At 45.9% G+C, this 26,953-nt stretch overlaps 1 protein-coding gene across 3 annotated transcripts in view; it reads right to left on the bottom strand.

The window, feature by feature from the left end:
* LOC110552303 (cyclic AMP-dependent transcription factor ATF-7) overlaps nt 1-26,953 on the bottom strand; it is an 84,597-nt gene that overhangs the window by 8,162 nt on the left and 49,482 nt on the right. For all 3 annotated transcript variants that reach the window (XM_021643497.2, XM_021643498.2, XM_060388494.1), the window contains exons 3-11: nt 22,048-22,144; nt 17,831-17,949; nt 12,728-12,865; nt 9,356-9,513; nt 8,188-8,287; nt 7,588-7,701; nt 6,886-7,038; nt 2,110-2,307; nt 591-699 (exon numbers count right to left, since the gene is read on the bottom strand). In XM_021643497.2, coding sequence (XP_021499172.1) covers nt 591-699; nt 2,110-2,307; nt 6,886-7,038; nt 7,588-7,701; nt 8,188-8,287; nt 9,356-9,513; nt 12,728-12,865; nt 17,831-17,949; nt 22,048-22,144 — 1,186 coding nt within the window. The remainder of the gene's footprint in view (nt 1-590; nt 700-2,109; nt 2,308-6,885; nt 7,039-7,587; nt 7,702-8,187; nt 8,288-9,355; nt 9,514-12,727; nt 12,866-17,830; nt 17,950-22,047; nt 22,145-26,953) is intronic.

The raw sequence follows: 26,953 nt of genomic DNA, 5'->3' as shown, positions 1-26,953 counted from the left end.
ATAAATAATTCAATAAAGATTCTTAACATTTTTCTCAGAATACATCTCTGAAATGATAAAGACAACTAGTGAAAAAAACTATTTCCTAAATCTAATATTTCTGTGCATTTACTTAATCTGTACAGGAAAACTAGCAACTATTAGTTTTGATTATCCATAACAAATTTGTCACTGTAGTACTTATTTTATAGCAGGGACAGTGCTGAGCACTATCCTGTGGAAATCCCTGACTACAAACTGAAACCAAGATTGGCCTATCATTAGAAACGTGAAATCTGCCCTCAAGTCCCTATTATCAATCCCTAAGCACTGTCAGCTGATTATCTTTTCTCCAGGCCAAGAATGTAATCCCAGCACTCTGGGAGGCAGAGGCAGGCAGAACTCTGCGAGTTTGAGCCTGGTCTACAAAGTGAGTCCAGGACAGCCAAGGCCACACAGAGAAACCCTGTCTTGAAAAAACAAAACCAAACAAAAGAGAAAGAGAGCGCGACCCCCCCTTTTTTCACAGGACTGGTGCACCAGAAAGAATGGTACTGTAAGCAGCTAAGATAGTCAAGGCCTGATTTTTGCGTAGGCCATAAATGACTCACCTAGGTAGCCTTGAGTCTTCTTCTGTAGTGCAGTGACTGGGCAGTCCTTATGAGCTAACAGTAGCTGTTTCAACTGAGCCACCTCATTGCGGAGTAATGTGACTTCATTCTGAAGGGGAAGGAAGAAAAGATAAAAAGAAAAGAGCCAGGCATGGTAGCACCACAGCCTTTAATCCCAGCTGGCCCACAAAATGAAGTTCCAGGGCAGCCAGGACGTTGCACGAAGAAACTCTGTCTGCTGCATCAACACGCTACAGCAAACGTGCATCGTAACGCAACTTTGGAGCTGCTCTAATGGTGGGCACAGGCAGGGCCTGTCTAGGTTTTCCTCCCCCAATTGGGACATGATCTGGCAGGTCTCTCAGGGCCAGGATAGTCATGAAGCCAAGAGAAGAAAGTGCCTACAGCGAAAAGCAAGAAAAAGACGAATGGCTGCCCCTGGGGTGAATCGGAGTCCCCAAACTAATAATGTAAGGTTCTTTGATCAAGAAGAAAGTGCTTCTAGAAATCTGTTTTCATTGTTTGTTTTGACAATGTCTCACTCTCTAGCCCTGGCTGGCCTAGAGTTTTCTATGCAGACCAGACTGGCTTGGAACTCCCAGAGGTCTGTCTGCCTCCGTCTCCCGAGTGCTCAGGGTCTCCTCCTGCTACCTGCTGCTAGATGGAGAACTCTCAGCAACTTCTCCAGCACCAAACCTGCCTGTGTACCACCCTGCTTTCCACCACGATGATAATGAACAGGAGCTCTGAAACCTGTAAGCCGGCACCAATTAAAATGTTTTTCTGGGCTGGAGAGATGGCTCAGCGGTTAAGAGCACTGTCTGCTCTTCCTAAATGGACCTGGGTTCGATTCCCAGCACCCACATGGCAGCTCACAAGTGTCTGTAACTCCTATTCCAGGGGATCCGACCCCCTCATACATGCAGACAAAACACCAGTGTACATAAAATAAAAATAAATATTAAAATGTTTTTCTTTGTAACAACTGCCATGCTCTTAATCACAGCGTTCAGCGGGTAGAGGTAGGCAGATCTCTGTGAGTTCAAAGCCAGTCTTGTCTACAGAGTGAGATCCAGGCCAGCCAGGGCTACACAGAGAAACCCTGTCTCAAACAAACAAACAAACAAACAAAGGGAGTTGCTGTGGTCATGGTGTCTCTTCACAGAATAGACACCCCAACACTGACAACTGCTTGAGGAAACACTTTCCCGCTGGGTGTTCTCTAACTCCAGTCAGATTCCACCAGTGATTTAAGAGAGGTGCTTAACCTCATTTCCTTCATCGAGATGGGTCTATGTCTCTCTTCCTGCCTCCTCTCCATTCTTCCGACTGCTGGACATTCTGAGTTACACCCCCAGGCCCCAAATGTGCTAGTGGCCAACCATTTCTGACTATTATGGGACTCTTTCTACTTCCTGTCACACTTGTGGATCTAACCTAATTAAACAATCCCACGTTCTGCTGGGCGGCTGCACTGTTTCTGATCCCGCAATTCCGACCATCACCCAGCAGTACTCACACTCAGCTGAATGTTCTGAGAAGTAAGCTCTTCTGCCTTCTTTTCCAGGGAGGACACCCACAGCTTCCGCTTTTGGCGGCACCGGGAGGCTGCAGCTCGGTTTCGCTCTAAAAACCGTTGCCGACGCTCATCTGGATCTTCATCCACTGTGCGCCGTCGCCGTCCCCCAGTGCTAGGGGTGGGCTGGGCTGGAGAGACCTGTTGCCCAGAAGAAAGAACACTTTCTGGTTTTCTCCCTTCACCCCAGACAGGGTTTCTGTGTTTGGCCATCCTGGAGATGTGCCCGCCTCTGCCTCCCACGTGCTGGGTCTGAAGGCGTGCGCCGCCACCACCCGGCTGAGGGATTCTTTTTTCTTTCTCTTTTTCTGTTTCATCTTCCAACAGTCTTTCTTTCTAAATAGCCCAGGTGGACCCTGAAGTTTGGTCCTTCTGTTTAGGCATCCAGAGTGCTGCGACTCACAGCACGAACTTCGAGCTTTGTCATTTGGCAGAGCAGAGGAGTGCTCGATAGGAAAATAATTTTTTTCCTCCCCGAATCAAACCCAAGTTAGGTAGATTCGTAAGATCTGGTAGAGATCTGGTAATCACATCACGTCCCATCACTATGTGTGTGCCCTTCTTATCCTGCCTTCCATCTCCTCCCAGTGCCGCCAGTACCAAATGCAGATAAGCCATGCTTCTGTTGGAAACGGATTATTTCAGAAACACAGAAATGAAACTAGGATCACTTGAGGTTTTTTTTTGGGGGGGGGCTGGGGGGGTTGGCTGGGAACTGGACCTAGGGTTTGAGCTGCAAAGTCACTCTATTTTTGATGGTTGACATAGGATGTCCTTGACACATGGACGTCCTCCACTCACTGTGGAGCCACAGATAACCTTGAACTCCTGCTCTTCCTGGCTCTATCCCCCAAATGCTGGAATTTTTGAGATTGTGGCTCTTCCTGTCTTATCCTAAGCAGCTCTGGATTACCAGCCTGTGCCATAAGGCCCAGCTACTTGGTCTCTCCCTCCTTTCCTTATGTTTTAATTTAGACTTATTTACTGCGTGTGTGAGTGTTTGCTTGCATGCATACGTGTGCTCCGAGTGGGACTAGTGCCCAGAGGTCAGAAGGTGGTATCAAATCTCCTGGAACTGAAGTGAAGGATGGTTGTGAGCCACCATGTAGGTACTGGGAACTGAACTCAGGTCCTTTGCAAGAACGTAACTGCTTCTGATGGCTGAGCCACCTCTCCAGTCTCCTAAGACAGGACCTTATTTCTTAGCCCAGTTTAACCCAGAACCCACTATGGAGCCCAAGCTAGTCTGGAACTGCCCTTAGAATTTCTCCCTCAAACTCCTGAGCACAGGAATCAGGTATGAGGCACTACACCTAGTGCTTTCTGTTTCCTTCTGGTACGGAGTCTCGTAGGCAAGGAAATCAGAGCTAAGGGAGAGTGACAGGGCGCTGTTAGGGAGACAGAAATAAAAACAGTCTGAGAATCACCAATTTGGACAGTCAATATGTACAATTACATGCTATAACAGGTTTCAGAAAAGGAAACAATGCCTTTCTTCATTTAATTCCCAGGGAGAGATGAGCTGTTATGGGAGACAGGACTATCACCACACTAGAACTCTGCACGCTCAGCAGGGCTGTTCCGTTTATGTCCCCACCCTCCAGGCAGGGTCTTTGTGCAGCTCTGGCTGTCCTGGAACTTTCTAGGTACACCAGGCTAACCTCCAACTCACAGAGACCTACCCGTCTCTGCCTCCCCAGTGCAAGGACTAGAGGCGTGCACCACCATGTCCACCCGTCCACGTAGTCATTCTTCTTTTCTGTATTCGCTGTCTCCTGTCTGTTTAAGAAAAGCTCTCACACAGACTAGGTCGGCGTCAAACAGTGCATAGCTGAGGATGACCTTCAATGCCTGACCTCTTGTATCTACTTTCAGGCCCAGGGAGTCTAGGCATGTATGACATCTGGTTTTATTCTTTTTTATTTATAATTAGTAATTAACTGTCCTTGGCAAAGCTTTTACCGCTGTTGTTTGCAAACAGAAAAAACATTTTAAATTCTTTACACACAAGATAGAATGTCCTTGTCCTTGTTTAAAGATAGCATCTGCTATGGCAGACAGGCTGGCCTTCACCTCTTGCTCCTCCTGCATCAGCCTTGTGCGTACAGGGGTTTGCAGGTCTACATCACCCACTTTGTCTTTATTTACCCTTTGAGACAGAGCCAGGCTATGTATGTAGCCCTGACTGGCCCCGAGTTGAGGTAATCCTCCTGCCGAGGCCCTCATCTTGATTTATTTTTTATTTATTTATTTTTTATTTTTTATTTTTTTATTTTTTTTCCCAAAACAGGCTTTATCTGTGTAACAGAGCCCTGGAAGTCCAGAACTTGTTCTATAGACCAGTCTTGCCTCAAACTCACTGAAATTCACTTGGGTTAAAGGCATGTACCACCATGACTGGTGTCTTCTATTTTTTAAGTTACATGTGAAACCCTCTGCACTAATGCACTTTGATGATCTATCTATTGTTCTATCAGTTGGCATATGTACAGAGAAGGCAGATCAGCTTCGTGACAGTGGCCAAAATCAACCAAATGCAGAAAGGTCAACCTTCCTGGGGACAAAACTAATATAAAACAATACCAAAAGTAAATTTTTTTTAAAGGAAAACCACATATTATTATTATCATCGTATGTGTGTGCACGTGTGTACGCCATGGCGTGTTTGGAGGTCAGAGTGCAAGCTTATGGAGCCAGTCTTCCCCTTCCAGCTTCCTGTGAGGTCAGAAGATGGGCCCCAGGTTATCAGGCTTGGTGCTAAGGATCTCTATTCCCTGACCCATCCTGTTGGCCCCTAAATTATTTTTTAATTTGAATATCTTTATTAGTAGTTTCCCAATGCTAGTACTCAGTTGCATAAAGACAAGAAGAAGCTACAAAAAAAAAAAAAGGAAAAAACAAAAACAAACAAACAAAAACCAGGTAATGAGTTTTAGGACAGCTAGGGCTAAGTAATGAGACCCTTATCTCAAAAAACATACCAAAAAAAGGAGATCTACATTAGCTCTCCTCAACTATGTTCTCCAGGAGTATCAGCAATGAAGACAGGATTTTATTTATCTAGACTAGTATTATCTCTTGAAAGAAAAAAATTAGGGATTTTCTTCTCTCTCTCTCTCTCTCTCTCTCTCTCTCTCTGAGACAGGGTTTCTCTGTGTAGCCTTGTCTGTCCTGGACTCACTTTGTAGACCAGGCTGGCCTCCAACTCACAAGAGATTCGCCTGCCTCTGCCTCCCTGAGTGCTGGGATCACAGGTGTGTGCCACAACACCTGGCTAATTAGGGAATTTCTAACTCCTATAATTAACTAAAAATCCTGCTTGGATCCTAGTACTAGAGAAGAGACTTTCCTCAGGAAATCCAGCTGGGCATGGCACACACCTTAAATTTAGTCAAGAGACTAAAGCATCGGGATTGTGTGTTTGAGGCCTCTCAAAAACAAATGAGAAAAGGGATGAAGAAAGAAAGAAAAGAGTCAGCAGTGGCTGACAATGTGCTGCAGCGTTTCTCCAAGAGGAAAAGCAGCCCGGCTCAGGCGAGGGCCGACACTCTGCCATCTCCAGTACTGGCTGGCTTTGGGGAGGGAGGGGTTCAGAACGGTGGGAAGCCTTTGCATCCAAGAAAACACAAATGGAAGCTCGTGCTATTGGCCAAGGTTTAAGGCAGCATATGGCCATGAAATGTCTGGACATGTGGCAGGAGCCAATGAAGCAGGTGGTGACATCAGGAAAAAAAGAGACCGGGCAATGAATGTAACTCTAGAAACCAATCTCAGGTCACTGTCACCTGTCCAGTAAAGACAATTATGAAAACGGACGATGCTCATTTCCTAAAGAATCACATTAAAATGAAGACCTGGTTGAGAGGTGATTAGGCAACTAAATGGAACCTCCTCTGGATTTAAAAAATTTTTTGATTTTCATTTCTCTTTGATAAAAAGGGACTAGAAGTTTGTGTGTTTCCATACTTTTTAATGACCCATCTATTTTACTACTGTAACATTATATTGTACTAATATGCTTTTTGTTTGTTTGTTTGTTTTTTGTTATTTGAAACAGGGTTTCTCTGTATAGCCTGTACAGAGCTGTCCTGGAACTTACTCTGTAGACCAGACCAGGCTGGCTTTGAACTCACAGAGATGCACCTGCCTCTGCCTCTTGAGTACCAGGATTAAAGGCGTGCACCACCAATATAGTCTTTTTAAAATTGATGTACATGGGTGTTTTGTCTACATGTACACTTACACAACAGAAGGTACGGGGTCCCAAGGGACTACAGTTATAGACAGTAGTGAGCTGTGATGTTGGTGCTGGGAATGGGACTCAGGACCTCTGGAAGAGCATCCAGTGTTCTTAACTGCTGAGCCATCTTTCCAGCCCTACTATCAATATATTTATAAAATGAGCTTTATGTTATAAAGTCTAATCAAGTGACTGATAACCTCTTCGTTAAAACTTAAAAGATAAGCAAGAGGTACAGAGGCCCCTCTGCAATGGCTCTGCACAGCTCAGGCTGTTTGCATGTATGTAACACAAAGGTGGACAGGGAAAGAACGCTTTGTTCTGCTGCAGTCAACCTACCAAAAACATCCAGAGCAGCAGGGTGCTCAGAAAGCTGAATTTATTCTTCTATCATTTTATGCTCCTTGAAAAACAGATAGAACACAACAGAGAGAATAAGGGTAACACATCTGGTTCTCTCATCCAAGGGCACAACTGACCTGTGGCTGGGCAGGGGAAGGGGCATCAGGGTGCTGGATGAGGATCTGGTTCTGCTCTGGACGGGCCGTCACCATGGTGCTGGCAGTGCCCACCACCATTCCACAACCTCCATTGATTGAAGACACTTGGTGCGTCAGAGTGGCTTTCAGTCTCTGTGTGGAAAGATTATTTAAAAAGGCACGGGTGAGATTCTGTCAAGGACAGGAAGGATGAACTTTATCACTGACCTTATAGTTAAAATTCTCACCCCAATTTTCTCCTAACGGAGGAACTAAAAGGAATGGCAGGGAGAGGAAATGCCCACCTGGATCCCTAACATGCCCACTCTTGTTCTCTGGCTCCCGTCCGGGCACAGCGGGGACGGGGCTCGCAATAGGCCTCACATGGACGCACTCTCCTGGAACCTGGCCAGAGGCTGCTTACAGAGCTATTCGCCACTTGGCCAGCTCTCTGCCCACTCATCCCTCCATCTGTCACCCTGGAACTGAAACGGCAAGTACTCCATTCCAAACAATCTGTGCTGCTTCTTCCTGTGCCACGGCCTATGCCAGGCTATAGGGGTGGGGTCTTTTCCAAGCCCCGCAGCAGGATGCTTTTAGCTATGCACGCCTCAGAAAGTTCCTGTGTTCAGTTCGCTTGAAAAAATCCAGATACTACTTCCTTTACAAGGCCAACATTGCTTCAGGCTGGGATGCACTCACCATCTTGGCTTCTGACGGCAGGGGGTGGCCAGAGGGAGAAATGCAGCCACTGCCGTTACCTGGGGGGCCCGGTATACCAGGAATGTTGGGCACCATGGACACAGGTCTGGCCAGCTAAATCAAGAGAAGGAGACATGTAGTACTGTTTTCCTCCCCCAAATGCAGTGTTTTTGAGACTGGCACCTCAGGGCCTATTCTGTGTAGCCTGCCCACAGGACACATAAGAAGAGCCTCGGAAACACCTTCCCTAAGGACTGCCACAAAGTATGAAATCTCATTCTTCAGCCCTTTTCTGCGGGAAAGGCTGGGGGTGTGTAGCTTCAGAAAAGAGGTGAGCAATGGGGAGAAGCCGCAGGCCGAGTGAAGTCAGCCAGCCAGAAGGTTGACAGAATCAGCTCCGTGACTACAAGTCAACTGTCCAGATGAGTCTTTGTCCAGAGCGCCCCAGCGTGGCACTGGCAGAGGCTAGTAAAGAGCTGGGCACACGCTCACAACTGCCACAGCCAGCCCACATTTCCCTGGGGGTTCTCTGCTTGTGATCACTCAGGCGGAAGGGGTCAGTATGCCGGCAGGGCTGGCGGCCCCAGTCACAAGGCTCACCGAGATGACAGAAGGCATCTGTACTGGAGGCCCTGGCAGCACGGGCATGGTCTGTCCGTTAGCAAGATGCATGACGAGAGGGAGGGAGCCAGTAGGAGACCTGCAGAGACATGAAGATAACATTACAGTCGCAACCTTTGGCTATTGGTCTTCCTCCTAAAACTAGATAATTTTTTAAGATTTATTTATTTTACGTATATGAGTGCTCTATCTGCATGTACACCTGTGTGCCAGAAGATCCCAGTATAGATGGTCACGAGCCACCATGTGGTTGCTAGGAGTTGAACTCAGGACCTCTGGAAGAGCAGACAGTGGTCATAACCACTGAGCCATTTCTACAGCCCCCAAGAAATATTTTTATATATAGTCTTCTCATTAGGGAAGGTATTTTGACATCCTCTGGAACATGGGAAAAACAGATGGAGAGAAATGACAATCTGTCTTCTAGGGATGAAACAAAAGTGCCTGAGAACACATTAGCAAGCCTGAGGAGCCTTGGTGGCTCCCTGGTGCTGAGGAAGGGCTCTACTAGTAAGCTATCTTTCCAGCCCCACAGTCTGGCAAGCTCTATACTTTTCAAATTAATTGAATTCAATAGCGGGGACCTAACTCTACCAGTAATTTAGGAAGATTAAACATCTCAACCAGCAAAAGAATGTTTCATTTTAGGAAATAATCTCAATAACTCATTTTCTTGGGTAAGCAAAAATAAATTCCTGGAGCTAGCTTCAGTAGCATATACCTGCAATCCCAGCACTCAGGAGGCAGAGCAGGGTGACGACACTCTGAGGCTAGCCTTGGCTATTTAGAAACGCCATGTCGCAAAACAACAACAAATCTGAGAACAACAGCAACAGAACAGTTTCCATTTTTATCAAACAACTTCAAAGTGTCGAAAAAAATTCAGAAGGGCTGCAGAGGTAGCTCTCTACACGCTGCAGAAGATCAGTTCAGTTTACAGCACCCACATGGGGCAGTCCAGAAGCCCAGCCCAGGGATCTGACAGGTCCTCTGGCCACAGAGCGCACCTGTCCATATGTGCACATGCCCACAGGAGGTCACACACACACACTCAGAATTTAAAAAACAATAAAAATAAATCTTAAAAAAAAAAAAAAAAAAAAAGGAAATTTAGGTTTCACTGCTTTCCCCTACTCTCTGTACTTACCCCATCTGCCTGTTGGATGGTGGGGCCTGAGTGATGACAGAGGTTGGGGAAGGAAGAGTTGGATGGATCGGATCATAACCTAAGTGGAGGGGCAGGGAGCCAGGACGGACAATGGTGGGTGTAGGGGTGGAGATCACAACAGGTTTTGCAGCAGCTTCCTAGGGAGAGGAGACAACAAATTGCCAAATACTTTAAGAACAGTGTGTAGGGAAATACCCAATTGGTGATTTTACTGAAAGAGCACTGGCTCCAAATAACCATGCCCCAACTCCATCACAATCATACACGCATACCTACCCATTCAGTAGGAGTGATTTAAGAACATGTCACAGGCGAGATGACAACTGGAAAACCATTTGGAATCTTTGGAGACAGGCTGTACCACCCAACACTACAGCGTCGTGTGAACTCCGGGGATTGTCCACACTATACATGCTCTCATTCTAATGATGCTCAAGTGCCCTATGACCTCCAGTTGAGAAGAAGGAAGGTGTACTGTGATGAGACACCTGTCACTAAACAAGGTCGACAGAAGCTTACGCCAGCTGCCAGACTAAAGTAAAACAACGCTTCTCATGTTGACTAGTTGGGTAGCCACACAGGCCTTTAAAGCATGTCTAGCGCCTCTAGAACTTGGCTGTCCACAGAAAGGGGACGGAGGGAGGCGGCTGATGATTATGGAGGAGGCAGCTCTGAGACCTTAACAAGACGATGCTCCACCCACAGCAGATGTTACGTCGGCTGCTGTCAGAACAGTCGGGACTGGAAGCCGTCTGTTCAGCGGGCTTCTGAAACTCAGATATATGGTTTTGATCTACGTGCTCATTACTAGAGACTCTTCACTTTGCGGAAAGTCAGAAAGTCCTAAATTTACACTGTATGTACCACCGCATACATGTATTACACCTCAAAGAACTCAGTCTTTACAAATAGCTAGGAGTCAGAAAAATCTTGTCTAAAAAAAAAAAGGCCAGGAGTAGTGGACACCTGTATCCCAACACTTGGAAAGCTGAGGCAGGAGGATTACTGTGAGTTAAAGGGTAGCTTGGGCTACATTAAGACTGCCTCAGAAAAAAAAAAAAAGTTAAAAACAACAGCAACCAAAAGCCAATACTCTAAATATATATCCCTTTATTTATTTCCCTCTGGGAGGATTTTTTCCTAATAGTTAAATGTCTTGTACTGGATAGTTTTATGCCTACTTGACACAAGTTGGAGTTCTTTGAAAGGAGGAAACTTCAATTGAGAGAATGCCTCCATGAGATCAGGCCGTGGGCAAGCCTGTAGAGCATTTTCTTAATCAGTGATTGACGTGGGGAGGGTCCAGTTCATTGTGGGCTGGTGGTCCTGGGTCCTATGAGAGAGCAGGCTGAGCAAGTCATGCGGAGCAAGCCAGTGAGCAGCACTCTCCATGGACTCTGCCTCAACTCCTGCTCCAGGTTCCTGCCCTATGAATTCCTGTCCCGACGGCCCTGATTTTCAACTGTGAGGGGGAAATATGAGGCAAATGAAGCCTTTCCTCCCAAGCTGTTGTGGTCATGGTGCTTCACCATCTCGGCAACAGTAGCCCTAACTAAGACTTGTCTAATTAATAATCATATATGATTAATAGGAAACATTAATAGCCGATATTTTCTGCAACATATTAATTACATATCATTATTTCGGCAGTTACACTCCACCTGCTCTAACGATTCCTGGCTGGGCTACCTCCCATTCCAGATCCCGTAAGCACTTGCACATGTTAATAATCCCTGGCTGGGCTACCTCCCATTCCAGATCCCATAAGCACTTGCACATGTTAATAATCCCTGGCTGGGCTACCTCCCATTCCAGATCCCGTAAGCACTTGCACAAGTTTCTCATCCGGGCTCCTTTCCTTCATCACTCATCCTCTCTGTCTAGTCAACGAAGCCTTAAATTAATAAAAACAGGATGGAGACCATTTCCAGCACCCAAGAAGACTTTCCTGGGTCCTTTCTTATTCACACTCTTCCATTATGAGAGATAACACTATTCTGTTGATCCTCTTTCTCCCTTTGTCCCCTTCGGTGGGGTGGTCTGTGGTAGCACTTGCTGTGCTGCGCAGGCCAGTCTCAGACTCTTGAGGCTCAAGCAGTCCTTCCACTCAGCCTCCTGCACAGCTGGCCCTGCAGGTGTGCACCATCACACTCTTCTAAGATCTTCCATCAAATACTTTTGCATCTTCTTGAACCTCCGTAGGTGGAACATATAGTATGTCCTTTTGTGCCTTTTTATTATTACATGTTTCTGTAATTTATATGTATTGCCATGTATCCCATCCACCCACCTACCTATACCCTGCCCCCCCCTTTTGTGGTACTCAGGGTTGAGCCTTACATAAGACAGGCAGCTGCTCTGACGCTAAGCTCCACCCTCAGCCCGGCTCAGCAAATGCACGTGCATCATATTCATGTGAGGAATCTTAGTGATTGTTGCTGGGAGGGAACCCAAGCCGCTGTTAATACCAACCAAACGCTCTCCCTGAGCTGCCACCAGCCTCTCCCAACTTATTATTCTAATCTTGGTATATATGTGATACATATATGTGTGTGTGGCCATGTGCACACCACAGCACACATATAGAAGTCTGAGGACAACCACTGGGTCCTCCCCTTCTACCTCATTTTGAGACAGGGGCTCTTGTTTTGCTACTGTGAACACCAAGCTACATAGCCTACAAGGGTATTTTCCCGCCTTCATGTACCTGCTGCCTCATAGTAGAAGTGTGCTTTGGTAGTACATTTACCTTAGTTTTCTGGGGTCTCATGCTTGTACAGAAAGAATTTTTACTTTTTTTTTTTTTTTTTTTGAGATAGGGTCTCTCTGTGTAGCCTTGCCTGTCCTGGAACTCACTGTGTAGACCAGGCTAAACTCAAGAGAGATCCACCTGCCGCTGCATTCTAAGTGCTGCAATTAAAGACATGCACCACCACTGCCTGGCCAGATGTTTTTCTTATTTTTTATTTTAATGAATAAAATTTCTATGAACATTCTTACTTATTTCAATTGGTATACATACAAACTAATCTCTCATATTCAGAGTTGGAAGTGAGATTTATGGATGGCTTAGTATGTGTAATTTATATACGTTGCTTAAGTATTTAAGCAATTCCTTTCAAACTAGGCATAAAGATATGCATGCATAGTTCTAGCACTTTGGAGACTAGGGCAGGAGGCTGAGTTCAAGTCTGGCTTGGGGAGGGAGGGAGGGAGGAAGGAAGGCTGGAAGGATGGAAAGAAAGGGGAGAAAGGGGGGAAAAGAACATTCATTCCTTTGAATCCAATCAGTCCTCATACCATTTATGATCAAAACTAACGTTTGGGGTGATTCCTGAGAGAGAATTTTACCTTCTCCTTCAGAGGTGGGGAGCAGGAGCTAGAGGCAGGACTTGCAGGGGGCGACGAGTCCACCTGCACTGGCTCTTCCTCCTTGACTCTGACGTCTGGTGTAGATGGCAGAGACATGTCAAGAGGTCCAGCAGCACCCTGTTAGGATAACAAACAGAGTTCCGGTTTCCGATGCTGGTGAACAGGTGAGGCCATATGCTTCTCAAAGTTCAGCCTTTGGTCAAAGCACTGAACTGCAAGTCCAAAGAAATGTGGACTCATGCTCCATGTGGACACTGGCCAAATCACTGCAGCTCTGGGGGCTCCCGTCTCCAAAAGGAAGATAACATCAGCTGCAAGCAGGTACTTACAATGTCTAAAAACACATGAATCAAGTGCCCGTCGCTCCCAACCAGCTTTTCTGCTTACTGCAAAGCTGTGAACACTTTCTCTGCCAACCCAGTCAGCTAAAGCAGCAGAAACCAGACCAGTGGTTAAAGTGCTGCAAACAGACAGAAAGGACCCGTTCTAGGGAACTCGCAATGATGGGTAAGGCAGTCTGTTTAGGGCAGGAGGCTAGAAACCTCAGGCACAGAGTTTGGGGATAACAAAGAGATCAGTGAAGGAAATCACACCTTGGTCTTAGGGCAGTACTGGAGAAAGCGGAAGTGCCGACCTCTCCTGGCGGAAGTGTGTAGGTGCTCTCTGCAGAGAACAGCTAAGCATCTGAGAGAACAAGCTGCACCATGACAAGAGGCTGGCCTTGCAGGCTCTTCTTTTCCTAAGGCCGAGGCTTCTTGGTGAAAGGGGAGTTTGTTCCTATCGCTTCCTTTGCTTCCCTCCCCAACCCTAGACACTGTCTCAACTATGTAGCTTAGGCTGGCCTTGAACTCATCATCTTTTTTGCCTTCATGTCCCAAGCGCTGGGACGGCAGATGCTCACTATCATTTGCTATCTTAACCTCCAGAAGCTGGAGCAGCAAGCTAATTCAGTGTACTAAAGAGGTAGCAAAGATTCCGCTCCATCTCACGAGAGTAAGAAACACCAAAGATTTTATTTCTGCTTCACTTTTCCTATACTGCTAAAATGTCAGAGCCAACCTACCCCGTTCTGAGACCTCCGAAGACAGCACACTGGTGGGAAGGGAAGCCTCTAAGAAAAACAAGTGCCCTTTAGAACCCCCCAGGGCTATCTCCTGCAAAAGCTGTGCTTCAGGAAAGTTTCAGGCTCACAACATACCTGGAGATAATACTCCACTATATCTGTGCTTCTCATCAAGGGGAGGTAAGGACCACCACTGGACAGACAGAACACACCAAGGGATACACACTAAGGAAAGGCCTGGCCAATCATGAACTGGTTCCCGGAAGTATCAAGTCAGCTAAAAAATGGCAGCAGGAAAGATAAGGCTGTGAAAGGCAGGAAACAACAACAAAAAAATTTACTCTATATCTTTATGTTATTAATGTGTGCACATGTGTGATCAAGTGTGCACAATGGTATGCACGGAAAGAATGAAGGACTTTTTCTGTTTTGTCTTTTGAGACAGGGGTTCTCTGTGTAGCCCTAGCTGTTTCTGTAGATCAGGCCTGCTTCTGCCTCCCCCCACTGCTGAGTGCTGCTGGGATTACAGGTGTGTGTTCTTACTTAAATTTTTTTGTTTTACGTATGGATGCTTTTTGCCTGCTGCATGCATGTTTGTGTATCACTAGTGTGCCTGGTGCCCAAGGAGGCCAGAGAGTGTTGGGTCCCCTGGAACTGGAGTTACAACTGGGTGTGAGCCACCAACTGGGACTGGGAATCCAATCTGGGGCCTCTGGAAGAACAGCAGACGCTGTATACTGCTAAGCCATCTCTCAGGCTCACTTCCACTGTGTGGGTCCCGAGCTCCAACTCAGATCATCAGTTTGGTGGGAAGGGTCTCTCCGCCTTGACTGCCCAGGAAGCTCTGTGTCTTGACTCTGTCTACAGAGTTTCCTGTGCCAGGCACGGTGCATCAGTGTAATCCCAGCATGTGGAAGGCGGACACACAAAGGAAAGGAACCTGAGGACAGCTTAGGCTAGCAACAGTGCCAGGCCATCTGGGCGGCACAGCAAGAACCTCCCTCACAACAGTAATAACAAAAGGAGGCTCAAGGTCAGTGGGGTAGCTTAGTGGGAGAAGGCGTAAGCTTGATGAGCCAAGGTGAAGTCCCTGAATCCACGATGGAAGGAGAGAACTTACCTGTCCTTACCTCCAGACATAGGCCACGGCATGCATGTGAACACCTGTACACACACACACACACACACACACACACACACACACAAATAAAACAAAACAAAATAAATAAAATTTGGGAAAAAGATTAAGGCAAGAGGATTACCTCAAGTCTGAGACTAGTCTAAGCTCCACAGCAAATTACAGCTAGTCAGACTATGTAAGAAAACTTACTCCACAAACAAACAAAACCCTGAAAATAGAAATGCAAACACACGCTACTGAGTTGTCTTAATTTCAAAAGGGAGTTGGGGCTGAGAGGACAGCTCAGGAGTAAAGGGCTTTCTGTACAAGCCCAAGGAACAGGTTTTGAATCTCTTCTATGGACACACAGACGAACACACATACACAAATACACACACACATGCACACACGCACAGACCCGCCCCAACCCAAAACAAAATATGTAGGAGAACTTGAGAAAGACATCCCGGCATCAACAGTGATACTTTAAGTCAGATGGCAACAACAGTTACAAATACACGTATTTAGCAAACGTTTCTTCGTGTGTTGAGCCCTCACTTATACAAGCAAATGTGAGGTACACGTTAATACATACACGCCGGTATAAAGATACTGAAATCTTTTTTGGAGTCTGATGCTAATTTTTTTTTTTTAGCTAAAATAAATATTTCTTTCATGCCCTCAGTGGTTCTCAACCTGTGGGTTGGGACTCCTTTGGGAGGGTCAAATAACCCTTTCACAGGGGTGGCATATCAGATATTTATATTACAATTCATAACAGTGGCAAAGTTACAGTTATGAAGTGGCAATGAAGATAATTTTGGGGCTCACCACAGCATGAGGAACTGTGTTAAAGGTCACAGCATTAGGAAGGTTCGGAATCACTGCCCTAAGTATTATCAAGTAGCACTAGGAAGCTACTTGAATGTAAAACAACACACATGGTAACAAAAAAGAGAGGAAATTCATCTGTTGGCTGGATAACTGAATAAAAATAACCCAAAGGAGTCTTTAGTTCCAGCACTCAGGAGGCAGACGCCGGCAGATGTCTACAAATCTGAGGCCAGACAGGGCTACATAACAGTGAAACCCCTTCTCAAAAAGTTAAACAAACAAACAAACAACTGCCCAGTTAGTTTATATGCAGTGGGCCTTGTTCCTTTGTTTTCTTATGGGGGGTGAGCCCTGCATGTGTTAGCACTCTGCCACTGAGCTATTATTTCTAGCACCCTCCTCTCAAAAGTACATTTGGCAAAGAAAAAAAATTTTATGGGCTAGAGAGATGGGTTAATGTAAGAGTCCTGTTTGCCCTTCCAGAGGTCCTGAGTTCTATTCCCAGCCACCACATGGCGGCTTACAACCGTCTATAATGAGATCTGATGCCCTCTTCTGGCATGCAGATGTACATGCAGTCAGACCACTCATACACATAAAAAAAAAATAATAATTTTTACCTAATAACATCTGAGTAATTCATTTTCCTTGGTTGTTTGAATCAGTGTCTTACTCTGTAGCTCAGGCTGACCTGGAATTTACTATTAAGCCAGTCTGACCTTTAACCTACTGTAATCCTCTGCCTCAACTTTCCAACTCATATTCTTCAAAGTTTGTATTATTATTTACACGAACAACAGAACAACACGTGTATATTAGTGCTACAGGAAGCCAGGGGTGAGTATCTGATGCCCTGGTGTGGTTGTGCGTGGCCAGCATGGGTGTTGGGGCCTGAAACTGGGTCCCTATAGGAGCAATACGCACTTTAACCGCTGAGCCATCGCTCTAGCTCCCAAGTCATAGTCTCTTAATAACTTCTACATATTCACAAGGAAACAAACAGATCCCTGGGGAACAGCCAGAAACACGCCTGAGGATCTGCATTAAGCCCTTAGCACCCGTATGAAAGCCTTTCTTGCTTTTAGATGAGCCCTCAGGGAAGGCAGCTGAGGCCCGGCTAGAGAATGGCTGCATTTATAGCCGCTGGTCTGTCTGTCCATGGTTCAGGGGTTGCCCCCCATTTCTTCTCCCTCCTGCTGTCTCCAGGGTCAGGAGGAAAGTGTGTTCTTGGGGCTCGAAGAGTCTGGCCTGAGTGAAAATTCCGTGTAGTTAACTTTGAGAAAGTTATCCGGTCTTGGCTTCCTCATGGGGAATAGGCTACTCATGGCCATACCTCCCTCACAGGGCTGTTCTGAGGGCAAGCTGGAACTACAGCAAACAGCAGGCAAGGGAGCCACTCAGTATCTTGTCTGGACTGAATGCTCTCCCACAATAAACACTTACCATTCAAAAAAAAAAAAAAAAAAAAAAAAGACCTCTGCACCCATATGAAAGCCAGTCCATCTTTGTCTGCAGTGTTCAGGTGGGATCAGAGATCCCCAGGTCCCAAAGCTCACCGGCGCAAGCCTAACTGAATGAACAGGCTCCAGATTTGGTAAGAGATCCTGCTTCAAAATATATGGTGGAGAGACAAGGAAGACACACAGCGTAAATCCCTGGTCTCCACACACAGTACAGACACAGACACATACATACCACACACCATACACAGAGAGACATTAACTAATTAATTAAAATGTAATATTTAATGCTCGCTGGAGAGCAGGAAGAGGTGAGTTCTGCTGGTACATCAGCTAGATCTCTACCTGACGTGAGGAGAGCTGTGGTGGCACACCCAGCCTCAGGACGATGAAGCAGGGGGATCTCCATGGTCTTGAGGTCAGCCTGGGCTACAGAGTGACACAGAGGCTTTCCCTAATTACTCACCCATGCCCCTGAAAGACCTGGCTGAGCGACTAGGATGACTGAGTGTTGTCAGACTGTATGGCCCTACTCCCATAAGCAGTCATGAAAACTATTTCCAGGCACAATGAAAACAGCCTACATCTTTTTCAGTCACACTTGCCTTCTTTTCATCTTCATCTGAAGCTTTCTTAAATTCATGTTCAAAGGAGCTAGCTAATTCATTGAAGAGCCCCACCTCTTCACAGTTCTTCAGGAATCTAGTTGGAGTAGGCGTTTGATCTGTGGACATAAAAAGAAAGGGAACACGTGTTTTAGTTCTAGTATGGAGAGTCACAGGGACTGTATTTTTATTCTCCTGGAGATGCAGAGTGTGTGTCAGGGCGAAGGGCTTTTTTGGAGTTTCAGTGGGTAGACGGTGGTGCTACCAGGGGAAGCCTGTGTTGTACTGTCTGTAGGGCAGCAGTGGGGAGGCAGGACAATGTTTTGCAGGACTATTCACATATCCACTGTCTCTCAGTGCTGGATTTACATCTTTCACCACAATAAAAACACAAACCATTCATGAAAGCAAAGAGTCGCGAAAAGCTCTAGATCTGAAAATTAAAGCCAGGCTTCCCTTCTAAGTGACCCTGCTGGGCTACAGTGCGTAGACAGAAACAGACAGTGTCACAACCTGGCAGAGAACAAGCTGAGCAGACTGCCGAGTTCGCTCACCAACACCCTAATAAGGGCTGGTGGCTGTGTGTCACCGAGCCTCGGGTCTGCTCCTTTCTGAAGCCACTGTGGGCAAAACTAGGGGCTGGGGAAGAAAACAGCAATGTCACGAGTCAGAGAAGGAAACTACAAACAATAGGGCTTATTCTTAGAGACATGGGCCCAGAGCAGATTCCGGAAACCAGGCTACTTGGTTTAGATTTACTGGTCAAAATATCCCCACAGAGGCTGAGCAAAACTTTTTCTCAACACACTGCTCTGCTCTTTTTCTTTTTTTGGAGAAAAGCCCAGGTTATCCTGGAATTTACAGTCTTCTTGCCACTCCCTCCACAGACTCCACTCTCAGGGAGGCGACACCTCTCCACGGTGTATGGGGGCTTCCCGAGAGACCTGCACTGAACTTCAGATCTTAGCTTCTCTCTCTTCCCCGCTTTTCTAAAGTAGAGCCTTGATCCCCGAGCCTAATTCTATTTTGATTGTCTTCTTTGATATGCTTATCACCTCAAGGATTCCCCTCCTATCCCAAACAACACACACAGAATACTGTTTCAATTATATTTTAAGACAAGACCTAGGGGTTAAAATTATTCCTTTTAGCATGATTAACTAGGATTTTCCATGGGAACTTTTTTTTTTTTTTAAACTTACACAAAAGCTCTTCTGAGTCAGCATGTTTAGAAAAGTCACCACTACCTCTTAAAGTCATTTAAAAAGGTTCTCTGGAAGCTCTGGTTGGCTAAAGACAAAGCCACTTTCCACCCTGGAGTGAGGAGAGGGGGAACCATCATCTGCGAGGACACACACATAAATGACGGCAGGAGAAGACCTCCCAGACTGGCGCTCTGACTCACGCACACTTCTCCACGTGCTGCCTGTGCTCATACTTGGCTCAGGTTTGAAACCTCCCCCGTGTTTAACCCGATTTCTTCTCTTCCAGGTGGTCTCTAGCCTTCAACTGCTTCTGGTCCCGGAACAAACAGTCTGAAAATATCTAGACAAGCCTGGTGTGCTCTCATGAATCCTAAGTGTTTACTGAACACTTCTGTATGCCCTGGTGTTACACCCTGGAGAAGAGATAAGGGCACAGGCCAAATATAAGGCATAGGCTTTTCCACAGAGAATTTTTTTTTTGTTTTGTTTTTTTGGGGTTTGTTTTGAATATTTATTTACTTATCATGTATAAACTGTTCTGTTTGCATGTGTGCCTGTGCACCAGAAGAGGGCACCAGATCTCACTGTAGATGGTTGTGAGCCACCATGGGGTTGCTGGGAGTTGAACTCAGGACCTCTGGAACCAGCCAGTGCTCTTAACCTCTGAGCCATCTCTCCAGGCCCTCTATAGAAAATTAAGAGAATGCTTTTTAGTTAAGGAAATAAAACTAATATATGTAGTCAGCACCACACTGTGCAAAAATTAAGTGCTACCCGAGACACAGAATACAATTATTTTAAAATGACTGCTAGGACTGTGAGGGAAGACTCACACAGGACTTGAGCTAGGCCTCAGAAAATGGTTTTGGAGTGCAGAGAAGAGAAGCTTTAAGATCTGGGAAGAACAATGGTGGTGAAGGCACAGCGGGAGTGCAGCAGGAAGGAAAGGAGTGCTGGGATTTGTATGCAGTTAAGGCTGCGCCCCTAGGCCTTGGTGGTATGGGACCTGTAGGAGCTGGAACCCAATGGGAAGTTTTAGGTCACTAGAAGCGTTGCCTTGAAGGAAACTGTGGGCCTTAGGAACTGCTTTGTTCTTCCACACGTTCCACTATGACGTGCTGCTTCACTGAAGGCCCCAAAGCACAGTGACTACTTGCTGTGGTGTAGCTGAGGATGGGCTTCAACTGCAGCTTTTCTTGCCTCTACTTCCCAAATGCTAAGATTATAGGCAGGTACCATCATTCCTTTTTCCCATTTACAAGTTGATTTTTCTCAAGTATTGTTCAGTGATAGGATGCTGGTTGATTCATCGAAGGGCCAGAACTGAAAGAACTGGGAGAAAACCAGTGGCGAACAGACCGAAGCTGCTTCAGGAGACATGCACATCCCTGACATGAAGATTTGAACTAGCGCCAGCGCAGTATGTTCAACAGGGGCTGGGATACACCTGGCAGGGCTCTACTGTGTCTTAGGAGACAGACCCACTGGTAGTAGTCCGAGTGCTCCAGACTGAATGAAAAGTGGAGAACATCTTCTTTGCCAAGCACAGTGGTGTACGCTTCTACCCCCAGCTTCTAGGAGGCAAATGAAAGACAACCTCAAATTCAACGTGACCCTGAGCTAGTGAGCTCCGGTCTCAAAAGGCGCAGATGGCTGGCTGACGCAGCAGTCCCCCAGGCTGCTCTTCAAGGAGACCCCAGGTTAGCGCCCAGCACCCTCAGCAGGCAACTCACACTAGGAACTCCACTGCAGCAGATCTGACTCCCTCTCTGGCCTCCAGAGGCATCTCCCTCACATGCACTCCCCCTCTCATACTCACTGGCCTCCATAGGCCTCTCCCTCACATGCACTCCCCTCTCATAAAATAAACATAGCAGGGCATGGTGGTGCCTATCTTTAATTCCAGCATTCAGGAGGCAGAGGCAGGTGGATTCCTGTGAGTTCCAGGCCAGCCTGATCTACATATTGAATTCCAGGCCTGCCAGAGCTATACAAGAAGACCCTGTCTTTAAAAAAAAAAAAAAATCATTCATTGATACTGTCCATGCTCATATCCTTTTTCAGAGATTATAAATCACAAATCTATAGCTCCAGGAAAAGCGACTAGCCCACACAGAAGGAGCGTGGATATTCAATAAGCACTGAATTAACAAGGAGGAGGAAATGTAAAATTACAAGTCTTTCTCAAGGTTCTGTTTCCTTTTCCATGTGTAAGGTAACATGTTTGTAAGTAGTAATAATGAAAGTTATAAATTAACTAGTTTATTAATTGATGTAATGACCGTCAACTAAATGCACTACTGATTAAATACTGAGCTAAGTCTGCCTGGCAAAGGTTAAACCGGAAGCTCTTACACCACCAAAGGAGTAAAGGGAAAAGCTCACTCTGCTTTGCACATCTGTCTAGCTGCCAACTGTACAGAGAAGGATTGCAGGGCTGGAATTACGTGCTAAGAATGTGCCCCGAGTGCAGCGCAGACATATCTGCAACTGGGGAGAGGCTCCGGGCCACACAGCTGGCTCAGGGGAGTCCCAGCGGCTAAACATCTCATCTGTTTTTTGGAAATGTGCCCTCCACGGTGTCTGGGTTCACAAGGGAAGTTGGTTTCTGAACTGATAATCTGCCTGCTGGAGGAAAACGGAGCCCAGTGGAAGAGAAGCAGCCAGGCCAAGGCAGCTTTTCTGCCTTCTTTTGTTCACCTCCTCCACTGTGGATGAGGTCAGTAGTGTCTTCTGTCTGCAGCTCTTCCAAAGTCTGAATAAACAGAAGGCAAGGAGAGACTAGACGGATAAAGCGAGGACAAAGACCTATCCTCACAAGTGTGCTATTAAAAAGAGACTGGAGAGGTGCCGTAGGAATGCGGAGCTGCTGGTGCTACTTCTTGGCTAAACGCAGATGACAAACGTGGTCCTGACAGGAGAAGGGCAGCGCAGACCCCAGGACATCTGGGCCCTGGCTGATCTTCACTGTTTAGTGAGAGCAAAGCTCGGGACTTTGGGGGCAGCGAGTACCTGCAATGATGACCGAGTCCGTTCGAGCTGGGCCAAATTTCAGGGTCATCTCATGCTTGTGTTTATGAACTGCCAGGTGGTCCTCATTTGTAAATCTCTGAAATGAAACAGAAATGGAGATGTGAAAAAAGGAAGGGGGGGAACCTCCTCCGTTCAGTGCTCTTTTAAAATGGCCTACCAAACAGAAACATGTTCCAGTGATGCTGGTCCCTGGAAAGAGGGAAAGGAAAAAGAACACAAAGAGGAAAAATGATGGAAAGGATAGAAGAGATGAAAAGTCACTGCACTGTAGGGAAGCGAGGAGAGATATCACATCACCAGGTGCAAATGACAGTAGACAGACTGCTGCTGAGGTAGGGTCTAGGCATGAAAAGAACATTAAGGTTAACTTGGTAGTGAACAGGGTAAACAATGTTTAATAACAGTAAGGAGAGAAGGGAAAGGCTGGCACTCAGTGGTCATCACAAAACTAGGAAATTTCAGAGCGAAGCTCTCTGTGGTGGGGCTGAGAACTGGAGTATTTTATGAGAGGGCTAACAGGGAGATAAATTATGCAGGATTAGGAGACCCATTTAGCTTCCTGGCCCCTGCAGTGCGGCAGCAGGCGCCTTTGCGGCTATTTGGCTCACAGTTTTAACGAGCCAGGATGGAAGTAGAGATGACAGAGGCCCAGTGGCCAGCAGTAACAGCCCACACTAGCCCCATTGGCCAAATGCTGTCTCCCTTCATCAGGCAGCCTGCCTGGGCTCCAGCAGCCATAAAGGAGCCAGCGCAATGCTGGCTGTGTAATGATAAAATAAAAGCGCAAGCAAAAAAGAAAAAAAAAAAATTAAGGGTAGAGAGAAGCCTGTAGGTAGGATGAGAGAAAAAGAAATATTACATAGATTTTGTATAGAGGTTTAAGCGAAAGAACAATGAAGAGGTAAGGCAAGGTCCAGCAATAATGTAGGCTGCTGCTACTCTTAAAAGAGGAGGCGAAAGCAACACACGAAAAGCAGGAATTCCAAGCCCCTTCAGGTCACTGATGCCGCAGAAAGGCTCTGAAACATGTTCTTGTTGTCTTGTTTGTAAAACAAAGCAACTGCTTAGTTTCTTGTTTTTACTTTGTTCATTAGATACATAATATGCCTCTAAAAATCCTTTTTTTTTTTAAAATACTTACCACCAAACACCACAGCTGTATCTCTTGTTCCACAGCCCTTTACAAAATAAATACACAGGAACTGATCCCATCCTAGCACCCTTACAGTCAGGTAACAGCATCAAACCAGTCTTGTCTCCCAGATCTTACCCAAAATTTAAAACTTTTTAAATTGTATTTTATGTGTCTGGGTGTTATATTTACATATAGGTCTGTGTACCATGTGCATGCCTGGTCACAAGAGGGCACAGAGTGTTAGATCCTCTGGAAATGTAGTTGTGAGCTGCCATGAGGGTACTGGGCATTGAACTCGGGTCCTCTGGAAGAACAGCCAATGTTCTTAACCTCTGAGCCTACCTCTTCACCCAATTCATGACTGAGGCCAGCATTAACAACTAAGATCCTTCCAGGTAAGGCATATAGGTCTGTAGAACATGGTTCAAGTAAGAGAGATCTAGGACAAAACAGACACAGAAAGTTCCCTAAAGAAACTCTGTGCAGCAGCTTTTTCGATTGCAGATCTGCCCCTAAGGGACGGGGCAGGAAAGAAATGGTCTCTTTACTGGGTTACCTAAGTCACTATAAAGGATCTCGGTCTGGCCTGTATTTGAGAAAGGAAACCAACTGAGCCTAGTTGGCAAAGGAGAAAACAACTTTCTTTTATAGTGGATATGAAGAAGACTAGATTAAATAGGCTTGCAGGTACTAGTACTGCTAGAGCATGGCAATCATTTTAAAAAGCATTTTCATAAGCTGGACACGGTAGCAAATACCTCTGATCACAATAGAGGCAATACAGGCACACATATCCCTGTGAGCTGAAAGCTAGTCTGGTCTATATGCAAGTTTCAGGCTAGCCAGGGACACATAGTCTTAAAAAAGAAGTATTTTTAGGGGCACTTGAAATTTAATGGAGGCTTCTTGAAAAAAAAAAAAAAAAAAAAAAAAAAAAGCACAGTGTTCCAGAACCAGGATAAATAACTTTTAACCAAGAAGGCCTCTTCCATTATCAGAAACCTAGTTTGCTCAAAAATGGGATGAGAAGTCAGGTATGGTTACATATGGTTTGGTTCCAGCCCTAGGATCTAAGGCAGGCAGATCTTTGTGAGTTGGAGGCTAGCCTGATCTACATGGCAAAGTTAGTCCTAGGCTACTAGGGCTATCTAGAGAAATCCTCCTCCCCACTACTCCAAAAGGGTTGAGAGAAAGATTTTAAATTTCTATCAGATTTTTCTCTGGGTTAAGGCTTTTCATTTTTCTCTCATTCAGTCCTGCTTTCTCTATTCCTGTGTGCATGTGTGCCTGTGCCCGTGTTGGGCTGGAAATGAAACTTGGAGCCTTGCATAAGCTAGGAAAAGCACTTTTCAGTGATGCACAGCCCTCTATGTGCTTTATTCTATGGATTTAAAAACAGTTCTCTGAGCCCAGTGTGGTGATGTTTGCCTTTAGTACCAGCACTTCAGAGACACAGGCATATGGACCGTTATGAGTTCAAGGCCAGCCAGGTGAGACACCATGTTGAAAAGATCAAAAACGGACAAAGCATTCTGTTTCTAGTTTGGATAGGAAGTGTCCCCCTACAGGCTCATGCATGCATTACAGGGAAAGGCTCTGCCTTACACCAGAGAATGGATTGATGCACTGATGGGTGCATAACCTGGCGGCATTTCGGGGAGGAGACTCTCAGCAGTAAGGCCTTGCTGGAGAAAGGAGGCACATCACTGGGTGTGTCACCGCAGACCTCTGTCTCCCAGATGCGCTAAGGGGAGCAGCGCTGCCTTCTCTACTCAGATGCTCCTCCTCACTACAGCCCCACAGTGATGGGATCAGCTGACCAAGCACTGAGACTGCAAGCCAAACAGATGCGCTGCTCTCCTTAACTACTCAAAGAGTTAAAAAAAAAAAAAAAAAAAGGCAAAACCCTGCAACAAAATATAGTACCCATCAGGAAGAGGAATCCCTGGGGCTAATTTTAAGCAGGGAACTAGCCTGGCCTTGCTCATCACTTGCTGGTGCTGTTTCTGACACAGTTCTTGTCAACTGAGGTAGGAGAAGTAGCTTTGACGGAAGCTTCTTGAAAGGGAGTGTCAACCTGGCTATTTTGTTTATTTTGAGACAGGTTCTCACAGTGTGCTTTTGGTTGGCCTGAATTTGCCCTGCAGACCAGGCTGGCGTCTCTCTCACAGAGATCTGCCCGCCTCTGCCTCCTGCGTGCTGGGAAGAAGGGTGCACGGTAGCATCTGGCTTCTGGCTGTGGTGTTTGCTTACTATTTATTTATTTGTTTGTTTGTTTTAGACAGGGTCTCTCTACAAAGCCCTGGCTGTCCTGGAACTCATTATGTAGGCCAGACTGGCCTCAAATTCAGAGATCCAGCTGTCCCTGTCTCTCCAGTGCTGACATTAAAGGCAGGAAGCAGAGAACAGATCTGTATGAAGCCAGCCCGGTCTAGTTATTTTGTTCCAGGCCAGGCAGGGCAGCACAGTGAGCCCCTGTCTCCATCGTCATCACCACCATCCTTTTATTTTCTCTCATTTTTAGTTAATTTTTATGCATATAGGTGTTTTGCCTGGTTGTACATCTGTGTATCATATGCATGGGTGATGCCTGCAGAGGTCAGAGAATGGCATTATGTGCTCTAGGACTGAAATTACAGATGGAACTGGATCTGAACCTCACAAGAGCAGCAAGTGCTCTTAACCACTGAGCCATCTCTCTAGGCCCTCTTACTTTTTAAAAAAAGTTATTTTTGAAAAAATTTTATGTGTATTGAGTATTTGGCTTCATGTATGTATGTGTATGATGTGTGTACCTGATGCTCCTAGAGGCCAGAAGAAGGCTTTGGATTCCCTGGAATTGGAGTTACAGGTGGCTGTCAACTCCATGTGGGTGTCAGGAACTGCAATCCTCTGCAAGCAGCCCGTGCTCTGAGCCACTGAGCCTTCTCTCCAAGCCTCCTTCCTTTCATTTCCTGCAATTAATACTTCAGGCTAGAGGATACAGCTTTGTGGTAGAGCGTCTGCCTAGCATGCATGAGACCCTGGGTTTTCTCCACCACTGAAAAAACACCTAGATCAGTCTGGCAACCAAAGCCCCTGCCCCACGGACTCAGCTCTCAACTTCATGCTTAGGAAACCATTTTTCTGAAAGGAATTTCTCAAGTAGTAAAGATTATTAATAAATAGCAATATATTGGGGCTTACTAAAATGCTGATTATTCTACCAAATTTAAAATGAGTTGAGGGACTCTCCAAAAGATTTTCTTTTAAAATTATCTAAACATCTACTCCCTACTCCTACTGTCCATAGTCTTAGTAGGCTTCTTTTAATTCTTTGATTAAGATTTCAGTAGAGAGCACTCAGGGAAAAATCTGACTGCAGGATAATTATTTTCAATAAATACACACATACTCTCTCCTAGGCAGAAAGTGACGGCATTTGAAGAATGAGTCATGCTAGGTCAGGAAGGCAATTTATTGTCATAGTGTACAACCTGGACGAAAGCTTAGACGAGTCTTAACTGCTCAAGTACATGAATGAGAATAGTTTCTTGGCTAAAAATGGGGGGCAGGGCTTTTTTTTTTTTTTTTTTTAATGAATAGGTCTCACTGTGTAACCCAGGCAGGCTTAAATTTCCAAGCTCTTTGCCTTGTCAGCAACCTGCGTGCTGGGAGCACAGGTATATGCTCTTACACCTGGATTTACAATGCGGCTAATCTGAATCAAATGAACTCAGTACACAGCATTACAGAAGCATTCCATAGCCC

Source organism: Meriones unguiculatus, chromosome 8 (assembly GCF_030254825.1).
Source record: "Meriones unguiculatus strain TT.TT164.6M chromosome 8, Bangor_MerUng_6.1, whole genome shotgun sequence".
NCBI classification, from domain to species: domain Eukaryota; kingdom Metazoa; phylum Chordata; class Mammalia; order Rodentia; family Muridae; genus Meriones; species Meriones unguiculatus.
The sequence above is the reverse complement of the archived record's forward strand: the minus strand, read 5'-3'. Positions and strand labels throughout refer to the sequence as shown.